This window comes from Mya arenaria, chromosome 11 (genome assembly GCF_026914265.1).
Source record: "Mya arenaria isolate MELC-2E11 chromosome 11, ASM2691426v1".
In the NCBI taxonomy this organism is placed as follows: Eukaryota; Metazoa; Mollusca; class Bivalvia; order Myida; family Myidae; genus Mya; species Mya arenaria.
Window position 1 is genome coordinate 3563903 of NC_069132.1, and position 19810 is coordinate 3583712.

The following is a 19810-nucleotide window of genomic DNA, read 5'->3' on the forward strand; positions in this document are numbered from 1 at the left end:
GGGTTTGACTGTAATGTTTTATCCATAGTTGTTTCTTGTTTGATACCGGTGTAGATTGTCATTTTGTATAATGTAATTTAATGATATAGTTGATGATAACTTTTGTCCTGAATGTTCAGTATTTACCTTCTTTAAATGTCGCAATGATATTGATACTATATCTTGACCTGTATGCAGGAGTTGCAGCATGACATTGAACGGCACAGCCCGGGCGTGGGATCTGTACTGAACCTGTGTGAGGTTCTACTGCATGACTCAGATGCCTGCCCCTCCGACATCGAGTTTAATGGCCTTCAGACTGCCATGAAGAATCTAGAAAGAAGGTGGCGTAACATCTGTCAGCTGGCTCCAGAGATGAGGGCAAGGTAAGGTAGCATGGATAATTTAAAATTTAAGGTCACAGAAATGATAACTTAAATACTAGGTTTTATTGTAATTTTGATTGTTTTTAGCAAGATCCTGACTTTCATAAATAAAAAAAACTACAACTAACTGTGCAGTCTCTGCCATAAATATCAATATTTTACATTTGGTTGACATGTAAGATTTCCTTACCTTGAAGCATGTATTTACAGGATGTACTGTTTGCTTACCGGTACTCAGTCATGCAGTTGAACTGTTTTATTGAATAAAATCATTACTACAAGCAAGCATAAATTTATCACATTTGTTCAAATGTACAGAATTGAGGAGACTTGGCAGCTATGGCAGACACTGATGGATGACTGCAGAGTGTTCTCTGATTGGCTAAAAGTCATGGAGGCTGAGATCAGGGAGGTCACAGCCGACCAATTAAATGTCAGCACCTCCAGTGAAGAGTATTCAAGATGCGAGGCAAGTTTATTAATTTGATTATGACTTCAAATATAACATGGCATTTGATTTTAATTGTTCCAGAACAGATTTACAACATAATTAGTGTGTCAGTAAAAGAAAAGAGAATCATTTTAGCAAGTCATATCTATTTGAAAATACTTAACCTAATTGCAAACAAACTTTGACATCAAGATATTACATATTACATGCCATAATATTGAAATTTTCAAATTTCAGTCTGTTCAGCGTAAGGTCCATGAGAACCTAAGCAAACTGGAAAACATCAACCGTCAGTACCGGCGCCTGGCTCGGGAGGGCCGCACAGACACGGATGGTACCCTTAAGACCATGATGCAGGAAGCCAATGATCGGTGGGACAAGCTGCAGGCACAAATGTCTGCAAACCTTCGTGACCTCAAACATTCAAACAGCATTCGGGAAGACTTCAAACGTACCAAAGATGCCTTACTTAGTTGGTTAACAGAAATCGATATGCAATTGACTAATATTGAACATTTGTCTTCGATGAATACAAAAGCTAAAATCAGGGAAATGCAAAGAATTCAGGAAGAAATTGACTCTAGAGCAAGGAAGTTTGATTTCCTAGATGAAGCAGCATTGTTTTTAATACAAAAGGGAGACAGTACAGATGCCATTACTACGCAGGCGGAAATTGACTCATTCCGCACTTACCATCGACAGGTGCTTGACAGGGTTGCCATAGCGAATGCAAAATTGTCTGCAATGCAGGTTGGTTATGATCTCAGGGTTTTTCTGGGAAATATTCTCTATTTATTTATACTTAAGGATTAAGAGTGTGAATTGATGATATTGGGATGTTTTGGGAAATTAAACATTCAAGCTCAGTGCAGCAATTCAACCAATAAATACTGCAAGTACGAAGTTGATCCAAATAGAATTTAAAAATGTAAACATTTTGAAAAATATGTGTTTACAAAATGATTTTAACCATTATAATATCTTATGGAATAAACTGAGCTGTGTAGGTAAAAAACATACTGTTTGTAATAAAACAATCTTTATTTTCTGAAAATTGGTGTTATAAGCTTCTTTGTTTAACTCGTGCATTGATGTGGCAATGAAGGGAACACCAGATTATTTTGAATTTCTGTTGACCATTTTCTAGCCAGATTATTTTCACACATTTTTCCTTCTAGTTTTTTAGATAACTCATAGTTGCTGTTTATAAATTTGTAATAATGAGTGTCAGATAAGGAACAACCCTAGTGGGAGTGGAACCTGTGGCCCCAACTGCTTTTGTATTGTCAAAGAGAAGCGTAATTTGTAATAGGACAAGTACTGGTTCAGTATTTGAGAGGAACTAACAGAGTTGCATTTTATCTTTTCAGACTGAAGAGAGAATGAGACTAGATGATGTAGAACTAGATAGACTGGAGCGGGAGTTATATGCCCTTGCCCCTGACGAGCCCCTGTCCCTTGACTGGGACATGAAAGAGATAGAGGCATACTTAGAATCATCCCCACCAGAGAGTCCTCCAGAGAAACGTCGCGCCTTGCTAAAGAAACTACGGGAACGCTCAAGGTCAAGGTCACAGTCACCGCAGAAACTGCCATCAGTCAAGACAGCACGCCAGTCACCCATTCTGGGCTCCCCCAGGAGATTTGAGCGTAGGTCTGAGGCACCCGTTACCTCAACTCCACGTGGCGCTCCAAGGCCCAGCTCTCCCACAAGGTCAAGGTCACCCACAAGGTCATTAAGGGCAAAGTCACCCAGGCGTGTGGCTAGAGATTATGTGGATGCTAGAGGTAAGGATGTGTCTCAGACACAACAAGATGTTTAGACATATCAGAAAAACATACATAGATATTACTATGGGAGGTCACAGAAAGAAGTTTGACACCCTTAATGGAATTGAGTCCTGTGGAAGTTTGATACTTTTGGTTTTTGCAATGTATTGTACCTCAAAGGCAGGCAATTGTAGCCTCAAATTCAGTTAAACACATTATGATCAGATTTTTAGTCCGGATTTTTTTGGATGAATCTTTTCTTTTTTAATGCTTTGACTGCCTCAGCACAACTCATTTTCACTGACAACCTCACAATTATGAACAACTGTGTTTTAACTAATGTTTAGTTGTTAATAATGTAAATCAAAACTGTTATGCTGCACACAACATAGTGAAGCTTTCAAAAATGATTTTTTTTTATAATAACATTTCAAATGATTTAATTTTGAATACAGAGCCATCACCATCGAGACAGGAGCGTTTCAACGAGATGAAGAGTGAGTTACGTGAGCGAGGCTCAAAGGAGGCCCAGGTGGAACAGATCCTTGAGAAGCTTGCAGATGCCCTTGAAGATGCCACAGAGAAGCTTGATGCTGCTGAACATGCCCTGCATAACCTGAAGACAGGCCCGGGGGTTGAGAGGAAATCTGCAGCTTATGTAAGTGTTGAACTAAAATTGAAAATCTTTGCAGACTATAGTATAAATATACAGACATGCAATATAACGCAAGTAGTATGTTTTTACTTTATAAATCATGTCATATCTAAGAACTTTTGTCTAACTTGTTGACAGTTTTCATCACAATGATTAAGTTACATCATATTATCAAGTCTTTGGTTTTGCATAAGAATTTGCAATGTTCTTTGATAATTGATGAGCCATTGGTTATGAAACAAATTTTTCAATATCAGGTTCGTGTGCTGAATGAAGCAGAGAAGAGTGTGGAGGATGTTCGGAGAATACAGCGCCTCCTGAAGGCCGAGACCGGGCTACAGAACATTGCCAGTGCTGACAACCAAGTCAGAGGTGAGATTTGCTGGTGCTATAAACCTGAGACAGGAAAAACTTAATGCGCTTTCACTTTGTTACTTAAACTGTGTCCGATTTGTTATTTACAAGTTGTCATATAGCTATTTTTTTGTATACACCAACCTCTTAAAGTTTAATGTAAGTTTGGATATGGTTCAGGCCATACAGCAGTTGGGTTATTTTTAAACATTGCACTGTTCATCATATACCTGTATTTTCTTGTCCAGGTGTGGTATCAAGGTGGGAAATGGTTCAGGCTGGTGCCATACAGAAGGACTACCGCCTGTCCCAGCAGCGTAAAGACTGGACCCAGTTCCACACAGACCTTGACAACATGGCCGCCTGGCTGGATGAGGCTGAGGCTCTCCAACATTCCCATAAACCCCTGCCAGGGGAGATCACCCGTCTAGACACAATCATCAGGCAACACAAGGTAACACATTTACTGCCCTTGGTACTGGAAAGTTACTGATCCTGTTTATTTAGAAGCTAGAACATTTTTTTATGAGAATAGAGCCAGACAAAAACTAGAATATATTTTTGATAATTTGTTAAAGTGATTAATATACATGTGTAGGCCTATACATGTATATTTAGATAAAATGGTAGCACTATTTTTACTATGTTCATGTATATAATGCATAAAGAATAATGTTAATGCAAATGGCAATTTCAGGAATTATTCAAAGAGGTACTAAGCAGTTTGAACTCGCAGCTTTGTTTTGTGACTGTTGTTATTATTGTTTCTGCATCAAATAGTCGTCTTTTGCACGTTGATTAAAATGGATGACAGAATGAAACAAATCACACAATACCGAGCAATATTTAACACTGAGCTTGTGATGTTTTATTTTGCAGCATGAAGTGGTAAACACTAATATGTGTTGGAATATTTTAGCACTAATCTCCATTTTAAGATTGTCTGTTATTCAAAGAAAAATATATGTTTTTTTGATAGCCTTAGTGTCTTCATTTTTGACTGATTTTTTGTCATGATTTCTGGTTTATATGGATGTCTATATTGGTCGTAAAACTCGCATTGTGATTCATCATTCTTATTCATGTTTCTATTTCATGACTTTTGATAGATAGTGAAGAGGTTGAGGTGTTACTTGTACTAATTGTGATGCATAGAAAAATCCAAGTCATGATCAGGTGCATAGCATGGTTGATTTAGTGATCACTCACGGTGGGGATTTCCTGTAAAATATGAAGAACTCATTTTAATTTCATGGCTTGACCTAACAGTTTTTGTTTTCAAACATTAATTACAGAAACTGATTGTTAAAATTTGAATAAAATTCCTTTATATACTTGTAAACAAAAAAGTTATTTAATATCAATCCATGTAAGTTGTTGTTAGAATACTGTGTTAAATGTGCAACTTCTCTATCATACTGGTGTAAGAATTCTGTTTTGGTTTTATTCTATCAGTTACATTTGTACTTAACTGACAATTTTACATATTTCAGGACTTCCTCCTACAACTAGAAGCCAAGAAGACTCGCGTAATCTCTATCAACCTGACAAGCCGGGAACTTGTCGACATCACCTCCCCAGAGGGTCGTGACCTCCGAGATCGCCTCAAGCTGATGAACAAACGCTGGGATTCAGTTTGTGCGCATGCCACACGCCTGCAGACTGAGCTTCAGACGGCCTTGATGCAGTGTGAGGAGTTCCATCATACAATACACGACCTGCTGCTTTGGCTGGAGGGGATTGAAACACGCATACAGCAGTGTGAACCAATCAACCTTGGCAACGATGAGGCAGCACTCTGGACTCGCCTTAGAAAACTACAGGTAAGGACTAGTCTTCAGAAGATATGACACAATCATGTATTTTCTACAGAAATACTCATTATTCATGGTACATTTTGCATGTCTTGTCTGCATTTTATATACTATTATATTGCGACAGACTTTGTATAAGAAATAAAGTAGGATATAATGTTTATGGATTTATATGACTGATTTATTCTTATTGCATGGTAATACCAGATAAAGCTAAATGCATTGACTTCATTCACTCAATAAAATTTCCTATTTCAGGATATTAGGTTTGACCTTGAGAAGAACCAGCCTCGTGTGATGTCACTGCGGGATACGGCGGACCAGCTCCTTCTCAACTCTGAGTCTCCGGAGATGTCTCAGGCCAAGGATAAGATGCACATCATTGCCAACCGCCTCAAGGCCCTGCATCGTCTGTGTTCATCATACATCACTAGTCTGGAACAACGACTTAATACTAAGTCTAATGTAAGGGTTATGGCTGTTGGTGGGTGGCAAATGACTGACAAACTAAAAATTACTGATGAAAAAATGTTTAATAATATTTATGCCAATTGTGTAGAGGTTTAGCTAAAGAGATAAGGCAAGGCGTTGCACCCTGTCTTATTTTGGAAGCATCCATCTACCCTCATGAAGACCAGCATGTGCACCCCTTGCCTTTATAGAATTAAATGCTCAAGATAATCAAATATTTTCATTAACACTTATATGATTATAAATACATACACATTTGACATATAAGTAGTTGAAAAAAATGCTTCAATCAAGCACAACTCCTTACATTTTCTGTGAAATTCATAATATTCAAAACTTCCACAGCCCAAGCAATGTGTATTTCTCTCGATTAGCACCCTGTCCCTTTTCTGCAGCACCCTGTCCTTTTAAAAAAACCAGGCTAAAACCCTAAATGATGTAACTACAAATACTGATGTTCATATACGGCTTTGTCCTTGTTGATGAAAAACTATGCTCAATGTATATATGAACAACTTGTACTAGATCCTCATTTTCTATGTACATGTAGTCAGTTGTGTAAACCCTGCAAACTTTAGACCATAATTACCCATGACTAAATTGTTGTAGGTACGCAGTCCAGATCGCAGCTTTGATTTGACTGGTTCTCCCATGTCATCTGGTGCCAGCAGTCCCCGGGACGCGTTACGAACATCCACCCCCACACGCCCTTTCAGGCCTCATTTCCGTCCTATCACTGCCAACACATCAGCATCTCGTTCTAGAACTAGGTCACCATTCGCTCTCTCTAGACAGGTTGGTTTCATGGACTAAGAGTTCATTTCTGTTCACTAATTTCAGAATAACCATAATTTGAAACTGTTCTTATATTTTTAAGAACCAATAACTTGTTAAAGTGTACCTAAGTTTATGTTATTTTTGTGTAAAGTCTTGTCTACAGCCTATATGTAATTTGCTATTTAATTATAACTACATGTAATTACTGCAAATGTTTTTGCTGTGCGCACAGACAGGGACATGTGAATGCTCAGTGTGTAGACTGAAGCACAAACACCAGGTAAACACTTACTGCTGTAAGGCGCTGATGTTTTCCTAACTGATAACACTTACAGCTCTAAGGCGTTGATGTTTGCCTAACTGTTGTTGTAGTGACTTTTGGTCAGTGCTGTCCAGTATAGCTGCCTTGTGGTCAGCGTAATGGGATCATTTCACGACTTTTAGCAAATGATTGAAGTGTTCACCTTAGGCATTCTTTATGTTTTGATATTGCAATTTTTAGTTTTCCAAGCAGTATATTTACATGTTCATTTTTAATGATGTTAGTTATTTAAAATCTAATTAATGAAACACTCACTGTGAAGTGTTTTTTTCTCACTTTTTGCATAATTATTTTCATGCAGATTCTACTGGAACATCTAGATTAATAATTTTAGTAAAGGTAATAAAGATCATTTCATTTGGAATTTTTTTCCTAGAGGTGACTCAGAGCTAGACCTTCTTTTCTGTAGGTTAATGCTAGTTTCTTTTCTCACATAGACAGTCGAAGACTTAAACAGTGTATTTTTTATTCAAGCCATCGACATCTATGTAGCTTTCAGATATTGTCATAGCCTTGGTGTCATCAAGGTCAATGGCATGTAAAATGGTGTGATACTTGATACTTTGCCATAACGAAGAAAATTATTGCTCGACACAATATGCACATGTACAAAAAGGCTCATATCTCTGATGATTGCTTAGTTGTGCTCCTTTTGGACTGAAAACAACAGATGAGCATTGCTTTCTCTTCCCAGCGCTCTTTTTTCCATTCATTGACTTCATCCTAGCTGCTTTTCACCAAGTAACTAGCTCATGACCAGGGTTTGAAGTGCTGCTTGGTTTAATGAAGTACTTAGTAGATGTGTTGAACTTGACATCATTTGAACAAACAAACATCTTTATTCTCACATGATTACTTTCCCATTATTTTCATCATATCATTCATTAATCCATGCCTGGACTCTTTTCTTCAGCTATTTCAAGGATTACGACGTAATATTTCTGGAATTTTCCAGCCACTTATAATTGGTCCAGCAATCGAGACGTCAGAAACGTAACTATTTTCACCCCTATGATATTTATACTACTTGTTACCTTTTGTTGACAGATCTAAGCATTTGCTGCATATCGATTGGTGACGGCACGATGGTCCAATAGTTGGCCAGATGCATGCATGGCGGCTAACAATGATTACTTGACTTGAAATGCTTTAACTGTTGAATCCACAAGTTAACTGCATACTGTACATGTGTTTGAGGCATTAATTTATTCTTAATAAGTTTACAGTTGAGGTAATAATAAACACTGCAAATGCATGAAAGTCAAACCTTATTTAAACATTTATTATTCAGCCTGATGTTAACAATGGAAGACATCCATAGGCTCTCTGAACCTTTATGGACATTTGCTGACTTTATTGTAGCTTTTTCATGTAGTTTTCTTGTTGAGGTTTTTTATTTTGGTATGCAGTCGATTTAGGTGGTTCTTAACTGGGCAGTATATATGTATCAAATATGAAACCTTACAAGCACAAATTTATTCTACAATATGACTTATCTTTTGAATCTGAAGCTTTATAAACTGCACAGAACAGACTTTGAAATTCAAGTTACCAGTACTGAAAACTTTGAAAAATCAATTAGTAAAAGGGATCAGAAAATGTTATTCTGAAGTGGACTGATGCACAAGGAATCACCAGTTGAATGTAGAAATGTCAGATCTGTAAGATGAATGTCCTTTAATGTAGTAGAAATGTAGTAACCCTCGTGACGCCACAATCATGTTCTCCACACTGGCATTGTTCCTTTATTATCATATTAATTTTCATCTTTTCTTGTGCAGATGTCATGATAGTGCATGTTGATGTCAGGATTATTTATTTTTGAGTATCTAAACATGTTTTGAATGCATTTATGTTGTAGAAGTCTGTTCTGCGGGCTTAGGCATCAGATACAAAGATAACAGTCATGTTTTATCATTCATATTTCATTGATACATTGCTTATGCCTAACTCATACATTTCCAGCGCAGTAGTTGAGCACACCAGAGCTTTTGACCTGCTTTACTCATGCCTCTGCTTGCCTCATTTTCAGCAGCTTTCCCACAATTCCAAGCTGTTCCTACCCAGAATCCCTTGCTGGATTTATTTTCATACTATTAGTTGTTTTTCCTTATTGATTTTTATTGCTTGTATTTGCTATCAGTTTTCATGTTGAGTGTGCATTCTACTGATTGTTATAAGGCTTTCTTTTACAGCCAACACATAGAAAGTGTTTAGCGCAGCTTAGAATTACTGCTTATACACACAATCACTATTCTGATTTATTTTTGTTCAATCTCAGTTACTGTAATATGAACTCTATTTCTTGCTTTAAACTTTAGCTGGCTTTGGAAATACAAACTGTTTGGTCACAGTAAGATTGTTACCATTTTCTAAGCAATTCCCAGTATTATGTATATCGCTTCTAGTACAGGTTAAGGGTGGAATGGTACATGGTAGATTAGACTAACATCGTAAATGCAACCAAATATTAACCATAAATTCATGCTCCAAGTCACGTTCCCCTTATTTCAAAATCTTGATTCTTCTGCCAGACTTATGATACAGCAATTATATAAAGATTTGGTTGCATTTATGTCTCATTATTTCATCCCATTGTCATCTTCATTTGCATCATTATTGTCATGTTTTAGCTTTCATTCCCATTCATGTCGTCATATTCATTATAAAACATTTGATAACAATGGAGGTGGTTACTCATTATACTAACAAATGATTAATCGTGACACACATTTATTCATCTCATAAGTAGAGAGGACAGGGACAAGAAACTGTAGGATATCAATGAAGCGTAACTCAGTCAATTGAAGTATGCAACTGCATGTCATAAAGTAATGTTTTGTATTGCATCTTGGGTATTTGAATATTTTTCTTATTTTTCCAAGATATTTTTTTTGTACTTTTTGCATGAGTACAAACAACTAATTGATATTGTGAGATTGTTAATATTATAGCACGCATTTAACTGAAAGATTTAACTCTTTATCTTTTTTAATTATTTTCAAACCATTGATAAGAAACGTTCTAGAAAAAATTAAAAAATACACTGATACATTTCAGAATATTTAAAATGTGTTATCCAAGTGACTTAATGTTCTTTCAAATGTTCTCTTCAGTGTTTTCAAATGTATTCATTCGGTCATTTCTGTCATCATTATATCATCTCTCACTTTCCATCCGTATTTTGATTCATCCATGATCTGACGTTCATGATCTTACCTGTTTTCATCGGCTAATCCTCCTTATCTTATATTTTCAGCTTAACAAGACCTCATGACCTTGACCTTAGGGATGATGAGAGTGAGGATGAGGCTGTGGTTGCCGGGTGTTGCCGGGGATTCCTGAGAAGAGTGCTCTGTTGGGCAATACCTCTCCAGCTGCTCTTGTTACTTTTATTAGCAATAGTGTGTTTAGTGCCAATCACTGAGGATGACTATAGTTGTACGCTAGCAAACAATTTTAAACGTTCCCTGAATCCAATGTTGCAATACACAGATGGACCACCCCCTGTCTAACATTTTCCTGGATCAATTTGATAATCTATCAGTATTTCTTCATCAATCAAACTATTGCTGTATTCTATCTTGCAAATAATGTCTACAGCATTCGATAAATGCTACCATCTTGCTTGGACTATTGCACAACTGAACATGATTATAAATATCCCTCTGTGGGCTGCAACTGAAAAGATGATTGTTTGGAAAGCTCAATCATAGAGTGATTATAAGGGAATGGTTGTTTTTAGTATCATTTACTATCATACCAAATATGATATATAAATGTAGATAGGCTCATAGATGTAGATCGAATTTCATTGCTGTTCATGGAAACTGTTAAAGAAATGTTGCTGATTTTGTGGTTGTTTGAATGTGTTATGGGACCATTCTTGGGTTATTTGTTTCAATAAGGGTGTGTATTTAGTCAGTATTTAAAGATGCTTTTTTTGGTTTTTTATTTCAACAGAATGATATGCTAGAAGTAGTCAACTTTATAATGTACAAACTGTAAATATGTAACTGATGTATATATTTGTGTATATGGGTGTCTAAGATGTGCCCCAAACCAGAGACCATTATTATTTAAAACATTGGCATAACTTGCTTTTAATTACTGCACCTTTGTATATTTTTAGTTCAATTTTATGTCCTACCCATTTAATGTTTTGTATGTTTCCATAGCAACATAGTTGCTAAGGGCACTGCTGTTTGACTAGTTCATTTCCATGGCAACTGGTTTAATCGACTGTGATATTGTTACCGAGACGTTGTCTCATAGCTGTGATTTATTTAATTGATATTTAATTGTTGTTCTGTATCTCTGGTGTATCTTGTTATGTTGTGAGAGTTTTCTCAGGTCTAGATATAATGTGGATACATTTTAATATTCTTGCACAATTTTTGCTTTATATTCATAGTGATAGGGCCAGTTACTTTGAAATATAAAGCATTGTTGATGTTCTTTCTTTATCTCAATGTTCAAAAGTCAGTAAACGTGTAAACATGTATAAAATATTTTATACAAATTTTGTTACAGATATATTTTATAAGATTACTTTGTCAATAAACATTTTATACATTGCCTGCAAGCTTTTAAGAATGTTAATTCCAATTTAATTTTGTTAAATTTAACATAAGATTTTATGATATTAATGACTTTGTTTAAACTATTGCTTTTTTAGTTACCATGTCTTGTAGGTGAATGAATGTTTTGATATGTTTGAGATTATGTTATAATATTGTTTTAGAATAGACTTTCTGCCATTAGGAATACATTTTACTTCTAGAAATGCTTATTTTGATACATGTAAGTCAACAATAAAGGATATTTATATACCAAGTCTTTTTGTGGCTTCTCTCACTCCTAGCAACATACCGTAACTGTCATAGTAGATGCACCGGTCGCATGTCTTACTGAGAACCCTGCGCGCTAAATGTTCCCCCAGTTCAATAAGTCATAAATAGGAAATAGTGTCTACACTTGTCACAATTACCCATCACCCATACAGTAGGCGGAGTGGAAAGCTCCAAACGGACCAAATGGTTATCAGTATCCACTACAATTTAGCTGTATTCAAACCCTGTATAATATCAATAAAATGGTCCACTGAATATGTGGCTTAAATATATCAATACACAACTTTCGGCCAGAATGAGAACTGTTTCCCTCTGTAATCAATGTAGGTAAGATTATATGTCAGCGTATGGGTTTATATGCTTAATGTCAGCAGCCTGAGCAGGTATGGTTTTTATAAGAACAATTTACTTTTTTAAGTTGAGACTTAAAGTAAGCATAGTTCAAGTAGCTGAATCATAAAATAGACCCAAGAAGAGAGGCTTTCCACGTATATTAGGGCATAAGCATCTTATAATATTTACAGTAGCCAAAATGTTGGCTTATACATAGAAAACTGTTAAAAGATACTTACATGAAACTTGGTACACATGTTCAATACAAGTATGCAAATGTAAAAATTATGGCAAATTTCATAATTCTGGCTAATATATTTATCCAGTTTTGCCTCCTGAACAAAAATAAATTAGCGTTTGCAACTGCTTGAGGTGCTATTGTTCTAATTACTTGATAGATGTAGAGTCCATGGGTTTGACAATAAATACTCGACCAATATTTAAAATGTTGCTTTAGTAAAAATTGTAAGATGTGACTTGGACCTTTTAGATAAGACAATGCATCTTATGCTTGACACACGGTGCACTATAACTTTTTGGAGTGTGCATTCCCATTAATACTACCAAATTTATGACCGAGACACAGTATTGCTTTGTTCAACACATTGGCCTTGAAATGTGACCTTGAGCTTTGAGATGAAAGCACATTTCATACATACACACCTTCCCATGGTGGTCCACAAATTCAGGAAGGGTGATTGAAGTCCTGTTAATAGTTCAGAAGTTATGGCTGACACACAAAATATTCCTATAAATGCCATTTTGTATAACATTGACCTCCAAGTGGGACCTTGACCTTTAAGATAAGAGTACAAATCTTATATGTGACACACCTTACTGAGGTTGCTCTACAATTCTCAGAAGTAGAAATGAAATCCCATGAAGGTTACTGCAGAGACAAGGATGTAACAGACAGACGCATTGTGGGCATAAAACCAGAACCACTTCATTAAGAAAGGAGCACTTTTCATCACATAAATTTGAAATTACATCAACGGCAATGTTCACGTAGTTAAGATATTTCACACATGATTAGGATTACTTTTCACAGTCCAATTGACCATATTGTTCATTTGATCAGGTATTATTATTGCCAGGTTTGATGCATGTTAACATGGTACCATAGTGGAATCATTTGAAAGTTTTATTTAAGGAATGAATTGAGGGGTTGATGTCATTATCCGGGTATGAACGCAATTGGGTTGGTCAAAGCTTGTGGAGTCCAAAGGACTCCATGCATACTTTGACCAGCCCAATTGCGTTCATATCCCCGATAATGACATCAACCCCACAATTCATTCCTTATATTTACACCAATAGTTCATTATTTCATTCAAGAATTGTTAAAAAAAATACTTCATTTCATTTAAGAGAACCTTTCAGTAATCCTTTCTTACCCATTCTGTAAATAGAATGACCCGACTGTAACTGGAAACATTTTTTTCAAATGATGTCGCAATAATGCGGGAAAAGATCAACCACTTAAAATCACTTTTAAACGTAAAATTGTACCACTTATGGCAACAATACATTAAAAATATAATAAATTTACACTCTCTAAAATGTTGATTTATATTTACGCTGACACAATACAAACAATAACATAATTATGCGATGAATTGCGATCCGAAGATGTTGCGTTCATCGAATGATGAACGCAATTGCCGAAAGGCAGTTCATTTAAGGAATGGAAGTTGAGGTGTAAATACTCTGAAGTTGTTATTAAACTTATGTGAAGTTACCAGGAATTCTAATGATGGATGGAATTCCTGAACTGGAATATTTTGTCAATGCTTATCCTGCTTGTTATTACTTTAAAAACATAACTACTTCACAGAATGATTAAATGGTGGCACAATTGATCAAATTAATACTAATGTATTTATGAATTAGTGATTTCCATAACGATTTTAACTAAAGCTATCACTGATTGTTATTAATACCCCTAAATGCCACCTGTGTAGGAAATATTTAGAAATCCCACCTAAAATTGGCATTGCTGTGAATAGTTATGGTTCTTGTTCACTGCACTTCCTTTCATTGAGCTTCACTATTGTATGAAGTTTAATTTAATTCCATCCAGTAGTTCTCAAGTTATGCTCCAGACATATAAACTAACAAAGGGCAATAACTCTTTAATTAGCTGAAACAGAGTTATGGTTCTTGTACACTGTTCTTCCACTCATTATACCTCTCCATTGTATGAAGTTTAATCAATTCAATCAAGTAAATTTCAAGTTATGCTCTAGACAAGAAAAAGTAATAAAGGGCTGTACACTAATTAGGTGAAATAGAGTTATTGTTGTTGTAAACTGCACTTCCTCTCTTGTTCTTTACCATTGTATGAAGTTCAATTAAATTTCAACCTGTAAATTCCAAATCATGCTATGGACAATAAAAAATAAAAAAGGGCAATAACTTTATTGGCAGAAATGGATTAATGGTCCTTCGTATGAATGTTCAACCAAATTCCAACAAGTAGTTTTCAAGTCATACTCTGGACAAGGAAAAGTAACGAAGAAAAATTAATCTGTAATTAACTGCACTTCTTATTGTGCTTTACTATTGAATGCAATTTAATTAAATTCCAACAAGTAGTTATGCTCTGGACAAAGAAAATTTCAACTTGTTTGTTAGGGGTATAAAAATGTTAAACTTGTAACATCCCATGCAATAAAAAGAAAGAAGAATAGAATAATACAGACATTGTTTATTTTTTTAGTTATTTATCATGATTTTAACAATGATAATGAATTCATATGACGACAATATCCTTTCAACACCAACAACAAATTGGTTCATTATGCACATGGAAGTCTTCAACTGTATAATACTGAGGACATTATGTACATATTTGTGTATTTATTTATTGATTATAATCTGCATAACAAGTGAACAATAAACAAGTAAGTTTTAATAGGTATAAGAAAATTTACTGTAAATGTGAAAAGGAGTAAATTTAAATTACATAAGACATACATGTAAGTACTTGTCAAAATGAGAATGAGTCCTCAAAACACCTTGGTAATATTCTAAATGTACACACATCATTTCTTCTTTACATTTCCTTCTGGAAGAATATAATTATAGCCTTTCAAACATGTTCATTTTGTAAAGCATTACAGTTCCAATCATTATTTTCACAGTTCAAGGGATACATGACGCACAAGTACTTTCCTTCTTGATTCCATACATATAGCTATTTAATCCTTAATCCTGTTCCCACCCAGTCACTTTCAGCTATGTATGAACACAAAGAGAAAGTCCAAGTTGCAGCAATATCACAGTTCATCTTGAGCCTGAAACAAAAACCATGTTGAAGTAAATGTGAAAGATTAAAAAAGTGAAAAGAAGTAATAAAAAAAAGGGTGATTTTTTTAATCAGACCAATTTTGAATCTCACAAAATCATCACTTTGAAAAGTGATAAGCACAAACAGTAATTGGAACTAAAAATTGAATCAACAAGCTTGAACTATTACTTTGAAAACTAAAACTTGACCAATATATAAAATCTACATTTTGGACAAGTGCGACATCCGCAGGGCCTGCGGGCTTACGCTCCTATCGACCACTGCTGGGAAGTACATGCATCTGTCCTCACTTTCAGTCATGTAATTTATGTGATACAAAAATAATTTAAACATGAAACATATCTAGTCTCCTTACATTTCAACACCTGCAATGAGACATCAACTCTGTTTTTCTGTCTGCTCCTTCAAGGCCTGCTCCAGTTTCTGGTTGTCATGGAGAAGATCCATGTTGGCTTGACGACGTTTTTCCTTCTCTTCCTTTTCAGCTATGTACTTACGAACTCCGCCTTTTACATTCTGAAGCAAGTAACAATAAAATTTGTAGGTCGAAATACAGAAATTGTACTGTATTTTATTTCTTTAAGAGCTATAAGACTTAAAATATGAATTTGACAATCACAATAAACCATATTTTAGTAACCAAAATCACATTTAAAGATGTGTTCTATCTTATTGCGATAAGCTACCAGCTTATGAAGTTTGGAGAAATTTGGGCCTAGATATGTTTGGCTAATGAGTATGAGGCCACCAAACTTGATCAAATTAAGCACAACTCAAGACAGTAACTGCAAATGTGTATACCAATCACATACATGTTATACACATTATATTTCGTATTTTCCAGAAATGTTTCCCTCGTCACCCTTTTAAGTGTGGGAAAATAGGTTGTTTTCTTGTTTGTTTTGTTTTTTAGCTCGACTATTCGAAGAATAAGGAGAGCTAAGCTCGTCACCCGAGGGCCGGCGTCAGCGTAACCACTTATGTTAAAGTTTTTGTAAGAGTTTGTGTTCCACCTCAAATATTGACATATAGCTTAGAAACTTTGCACACTTGTTCAACATCATACCCCCAACCTGTAAACAGGAGGAGGTAACTCTATCAAGCATTTTGACAAAATTATGCCCCTTTTTTTACTTAGAATTTATGTTAAGTTGGCGTACCACCTCAAATATTTTCAAAGTCCATTGACATCTGGCTTTGAAACTTTGCGCACTTGTTCACCATCATGCCCCCAACCTGTACACAGGAGGAGGTAACTCTATCAAGCATTTTGACAAAATTATGCCCCTTTTTCAACTAAGAATTTATGTTAAAGTTTGCGTACCACCATAAATATTTTCAAAGTCCATCGACATCTGGCTTTGAAACTTTGCACCCTTGTTCACCATCATGCCCCCAACCTGTACACAGGAGGTAACTCTATCAAGCATTTTGACAAAATTATGCCCCCTTTTCAACTTAGAATTTATGTTAAAGTTTGCGTACCACCTCAAATATTTTCAAAGTCCATTGACATCTGGCTTTAAAATTTTGCACACTTGTTCACCATCATGCCCCTAACCTGTACACAGGAGGAGGTAACTCTATCAAGCATTTTGACAAAATTATGCCCCTTTTTCGAATTTACGTTAAAGTTTGCGTACCAGCTCAAATATGTTCCATTCAATTTACGTAAATATCTCAGCACATCATGTATTGCATTGAAATCTAATCTAACAATGATCCATGCATGTTTCGCCAAAACTTTTCAATCCATACACCGAAAAGCAGCGCAACTTCACAGCAATATGTAGGTCATCAAATATTTGTTCCACTGCAGGGCTATCCTTGGGAGAATTGCACAACAAAATATATCTAATGACAGACACTTGAGGACAAAAGGACTTCCTGTTTCAGGTTTTTCACCACACAACTTGCATGTTGTATCAATATCAAACTGGTAAAAGTTCTTCCGTGTTGTTTGAAGTGTATAGGTCCCAGTCAAGAGCCTCAACTTCATCCTGAGGCGATCAGTTTGACATCCAGAATATTCTACACTTAGTACAGGCATTACAGATCCAGGGTTGTACTAGTCAAGTTTCATGAAGCGGAGCATCTTGTAGAGCTTTACAGTTTCACCAGTATTGTAAATCCATTTATTTATTTACTTGATTTTGGATCTTAGTTATCCATTTATACTTTGACGGCATCATAACACATATTTGTTAATTTCACTCAGTGAACCTAGCTCATATTTCAATAAAACTTTAATGTGTATCTGGATTTCATCTATTAAAAACCCTGTAATCATTTATACTGTGGCACTTGGCGTAGTATTCTAAAGTAGCAAAATTTCTTTAATGAATTTATTTCAAATGCCTCTAGTTTCAGTATATGGGTGTTTCTAGGTAATAAAGATACAAGTCCATACAGTAAAACCGGTGAGAAATATGTCTTATAGAGATGAACAATAGTTACCATTACCAGTCCTTTCTGTCCTCATAGTCCACTACCAAACAACAAATAAGTAGCCCACCTAGATTTCCTAAGGTTTTCTTCAGTATTTTTTTTTTAGTTTCCACTTATAGATTCAGTTGTGATAAATCCAAGTTGGGTTGTTTGTGTTACTATGAGTATTTCCAAGTTATTCATTACAAATGTTTCTGTGCACATTCCCTTTTTGCGCTTATGACTGACTGTTACATGTACACTTTTTGAGGGTCGCAGTAAATACGTTTTCATGTTGGCGACATTTGCACGATTCATAATTATATAAGAAATATACTGTACAGTATACTCACATCCCGTTCCATCATTTGAGTGATATGTATATAAGCGATCGTTGAAATTGTGAATACAATGGATGCAAGTAATGTCAGTTTCGCCTTTGTCGATGCCATACTCATTCAATGTAGTATGAATTTATGTATTCAATGTCAACAGGTCAATAGATAAACATGAGATTAAATGGTTATTTACAAATAAGGGGCACAACTCAGTTTTATTCATTACCTAATTCCCGTATAGAAGGACATACCGTAGGATTTATGTTCTTGCACATTCAGACAATTTAATACTGCAGTTTTATCTTTAGATCGAGTGGACGCGTATCTGCATAGTTTCATCAATGGTTGATACACACACACACACACAAATCAAGAAACCAATCGTTTGTCCTATATACAGTATATATAATTTACGAGTTAATAATATCTGCATAAAGCATGTATTGAGAAATCAGGATAATTTTTGTTGTTTGACAATACTGAATTAGACGAAAAGTATTTTCACTAGTTACGGTCAATCCGGAAGGTGGCAAATGAGTTTTGCACGAGGATTTCGTGCATTTCGAGTATTGTCCTTTCAGCCTTGGGACCGGCCGGATGAGCAGACGTGTTTTTAACGTCATCTTTTTCTAATGATACAGCGATAACAGTTTTGACACGTGTATTGTTGATAATCAAAAATGATTTCTTTCCATATGATAATGTAATTATCAATTTTATATATGCAGATTTGAAACATAATGACATTTAGTTTTCTGACAAATACGTATTGATACACAGCATGTTGAAAAGTTTGGTACCAAAAATTCATTATAAATGCATGGAACTAGCAATGTTTCTCTATAATAATATCATGCTTATGTTTTAATGTTTAAAAATGGTGCATGTATATGCAAAAATAAAGCGGTCGGTTGGCGTCCCAAAGGCTTATACCAATAAGTTGTTAATGTTTTAATGCTGATGTATCATCGCAATCGGAATGAGTTGTGAGGGAACAAACACTAGTCTGCCTGTAATAGTATCACCGTGAGAAGATCGCAGCTAAATATCTTATATGTATATACATGTACACTCATCCATATACGCGCGCGCACGCACACACACGCACCCCCCCCCCCTCCACACACACCCACACGTGATACACACTAGCACAAACACACGAACGAACATTTTAATGATTAAGAAGGGCTCGTTCGCTACGTTCACTCAGCATGTAAGCTTTGTAATGAAGTTGTGCGCGCTAAAATATTACACTTTCTCTATACTTGTAAAACAATCAAGGCATTAGGTCAAAATATGAGTTTCGGACAAGGGTAAGTGGTCACTCCCTGTTTTTCACCCAGACTTGTGACTGGCTTTGGTCAGGTTACCCACAGAACACGCAGGTAGGAAATGGCAAGTATGCTCACAGATGCCTATTTCCGTTTTTTGTAGACATGTCATATGCACCAAGACAATGCTACCAACAAACGAACCTCTTCTGAGTCAAGAAGTTACCGTTTGTTTTAAACAGACCACCTCTGAGCCAAGTGGTAACTGTTTAAGGTTTAGGCGTGCCACTTTTTAA

At 35.7% G+C, this 19810-nt stretch overlaps 1 protein-coding gene and 1 long non-coding RNA gene across 3 annotated transcripts in view; one reads left to right on the forward strand and one right to left on the reverse strand.

Annotated features, from left to right (window-relative positions):
- Nucleotides 1-11811, forward strand: part of LOC128208922 (muscle-specific protein 300 kDa-like) — a 183828-nt gene extending 172017 nt beyond the window's left edge. For both annotated transcript variants that reach the window (XM_052912641.1, XM_052912640.1), the window contains 13 exons: nucleotides 178-365; nucleotides 684-834; nucleotides 1054-1566; nucleotides 2187-2604; nucleotides 3042-3244; nucleotides 3499-3613; nucleotides 3844-4049; nucleotides 4293-4307; nucleotides 5089-5418; nucleotides 5668-5874; nucleotides 6490-6675; nucleotides 7893-7972; nucleotides 10239-11811. In XM_052912641.1, coding sequence (XP_052768601.1) covers nucleotides 178-365; nucleotides 684-834; nucleotides 1054-1566; nucleotides 2187-2604; nucleotides 3042-3244; nucleotides 3499-3613; nucleotides 3844-4049; nucleotides 4293-4307; nucleotides 5089-5418; nucleotides 5668-5874; nucleotides 6490-6675; nucleotides 7893-7972; nucleotides 10239-10494 — 2868 coding nt within the window. In that variant the 3' untranslated portion in view covers nucleotides 10495-11811. The remainder of the gene's footprint in view (nucleotides 1-177; nucleotides 366-683; nucleotides 835-1053; nucleotides 1567-2186; nucleotides 2605-3041; nucleotides 3245-3498; nucleotides 3614-3843; nucleotides 4050-4292; nucleotides 4308-5088; nucleotides 5419-5667; nucleotides 5875-6489; nucleotides 6676-7892; nucleotides 7973-10238) is intronic.
- A 3049-nt stretch (nucleotides 11812-14860) lies between these two features.
- LOC128209607 (uncharacterized) lies at nucleotides 14861-18420 on the reverse strand. The gene is made up of 3 exons (XR_008257038.1): nucleotides 18259-18420; nucleotides 15834-15994; nucleotides 14861-15464 (listed from the first exon to the last, which is right to left on the reverse strand). It is a non-coding gene; the product is annotated as an uncharacterized LOC128209607 (long non-coding RNA).
- Between the last annotated feature and the right edge of the window lie 1390 nt (nucleotides 18421-19810).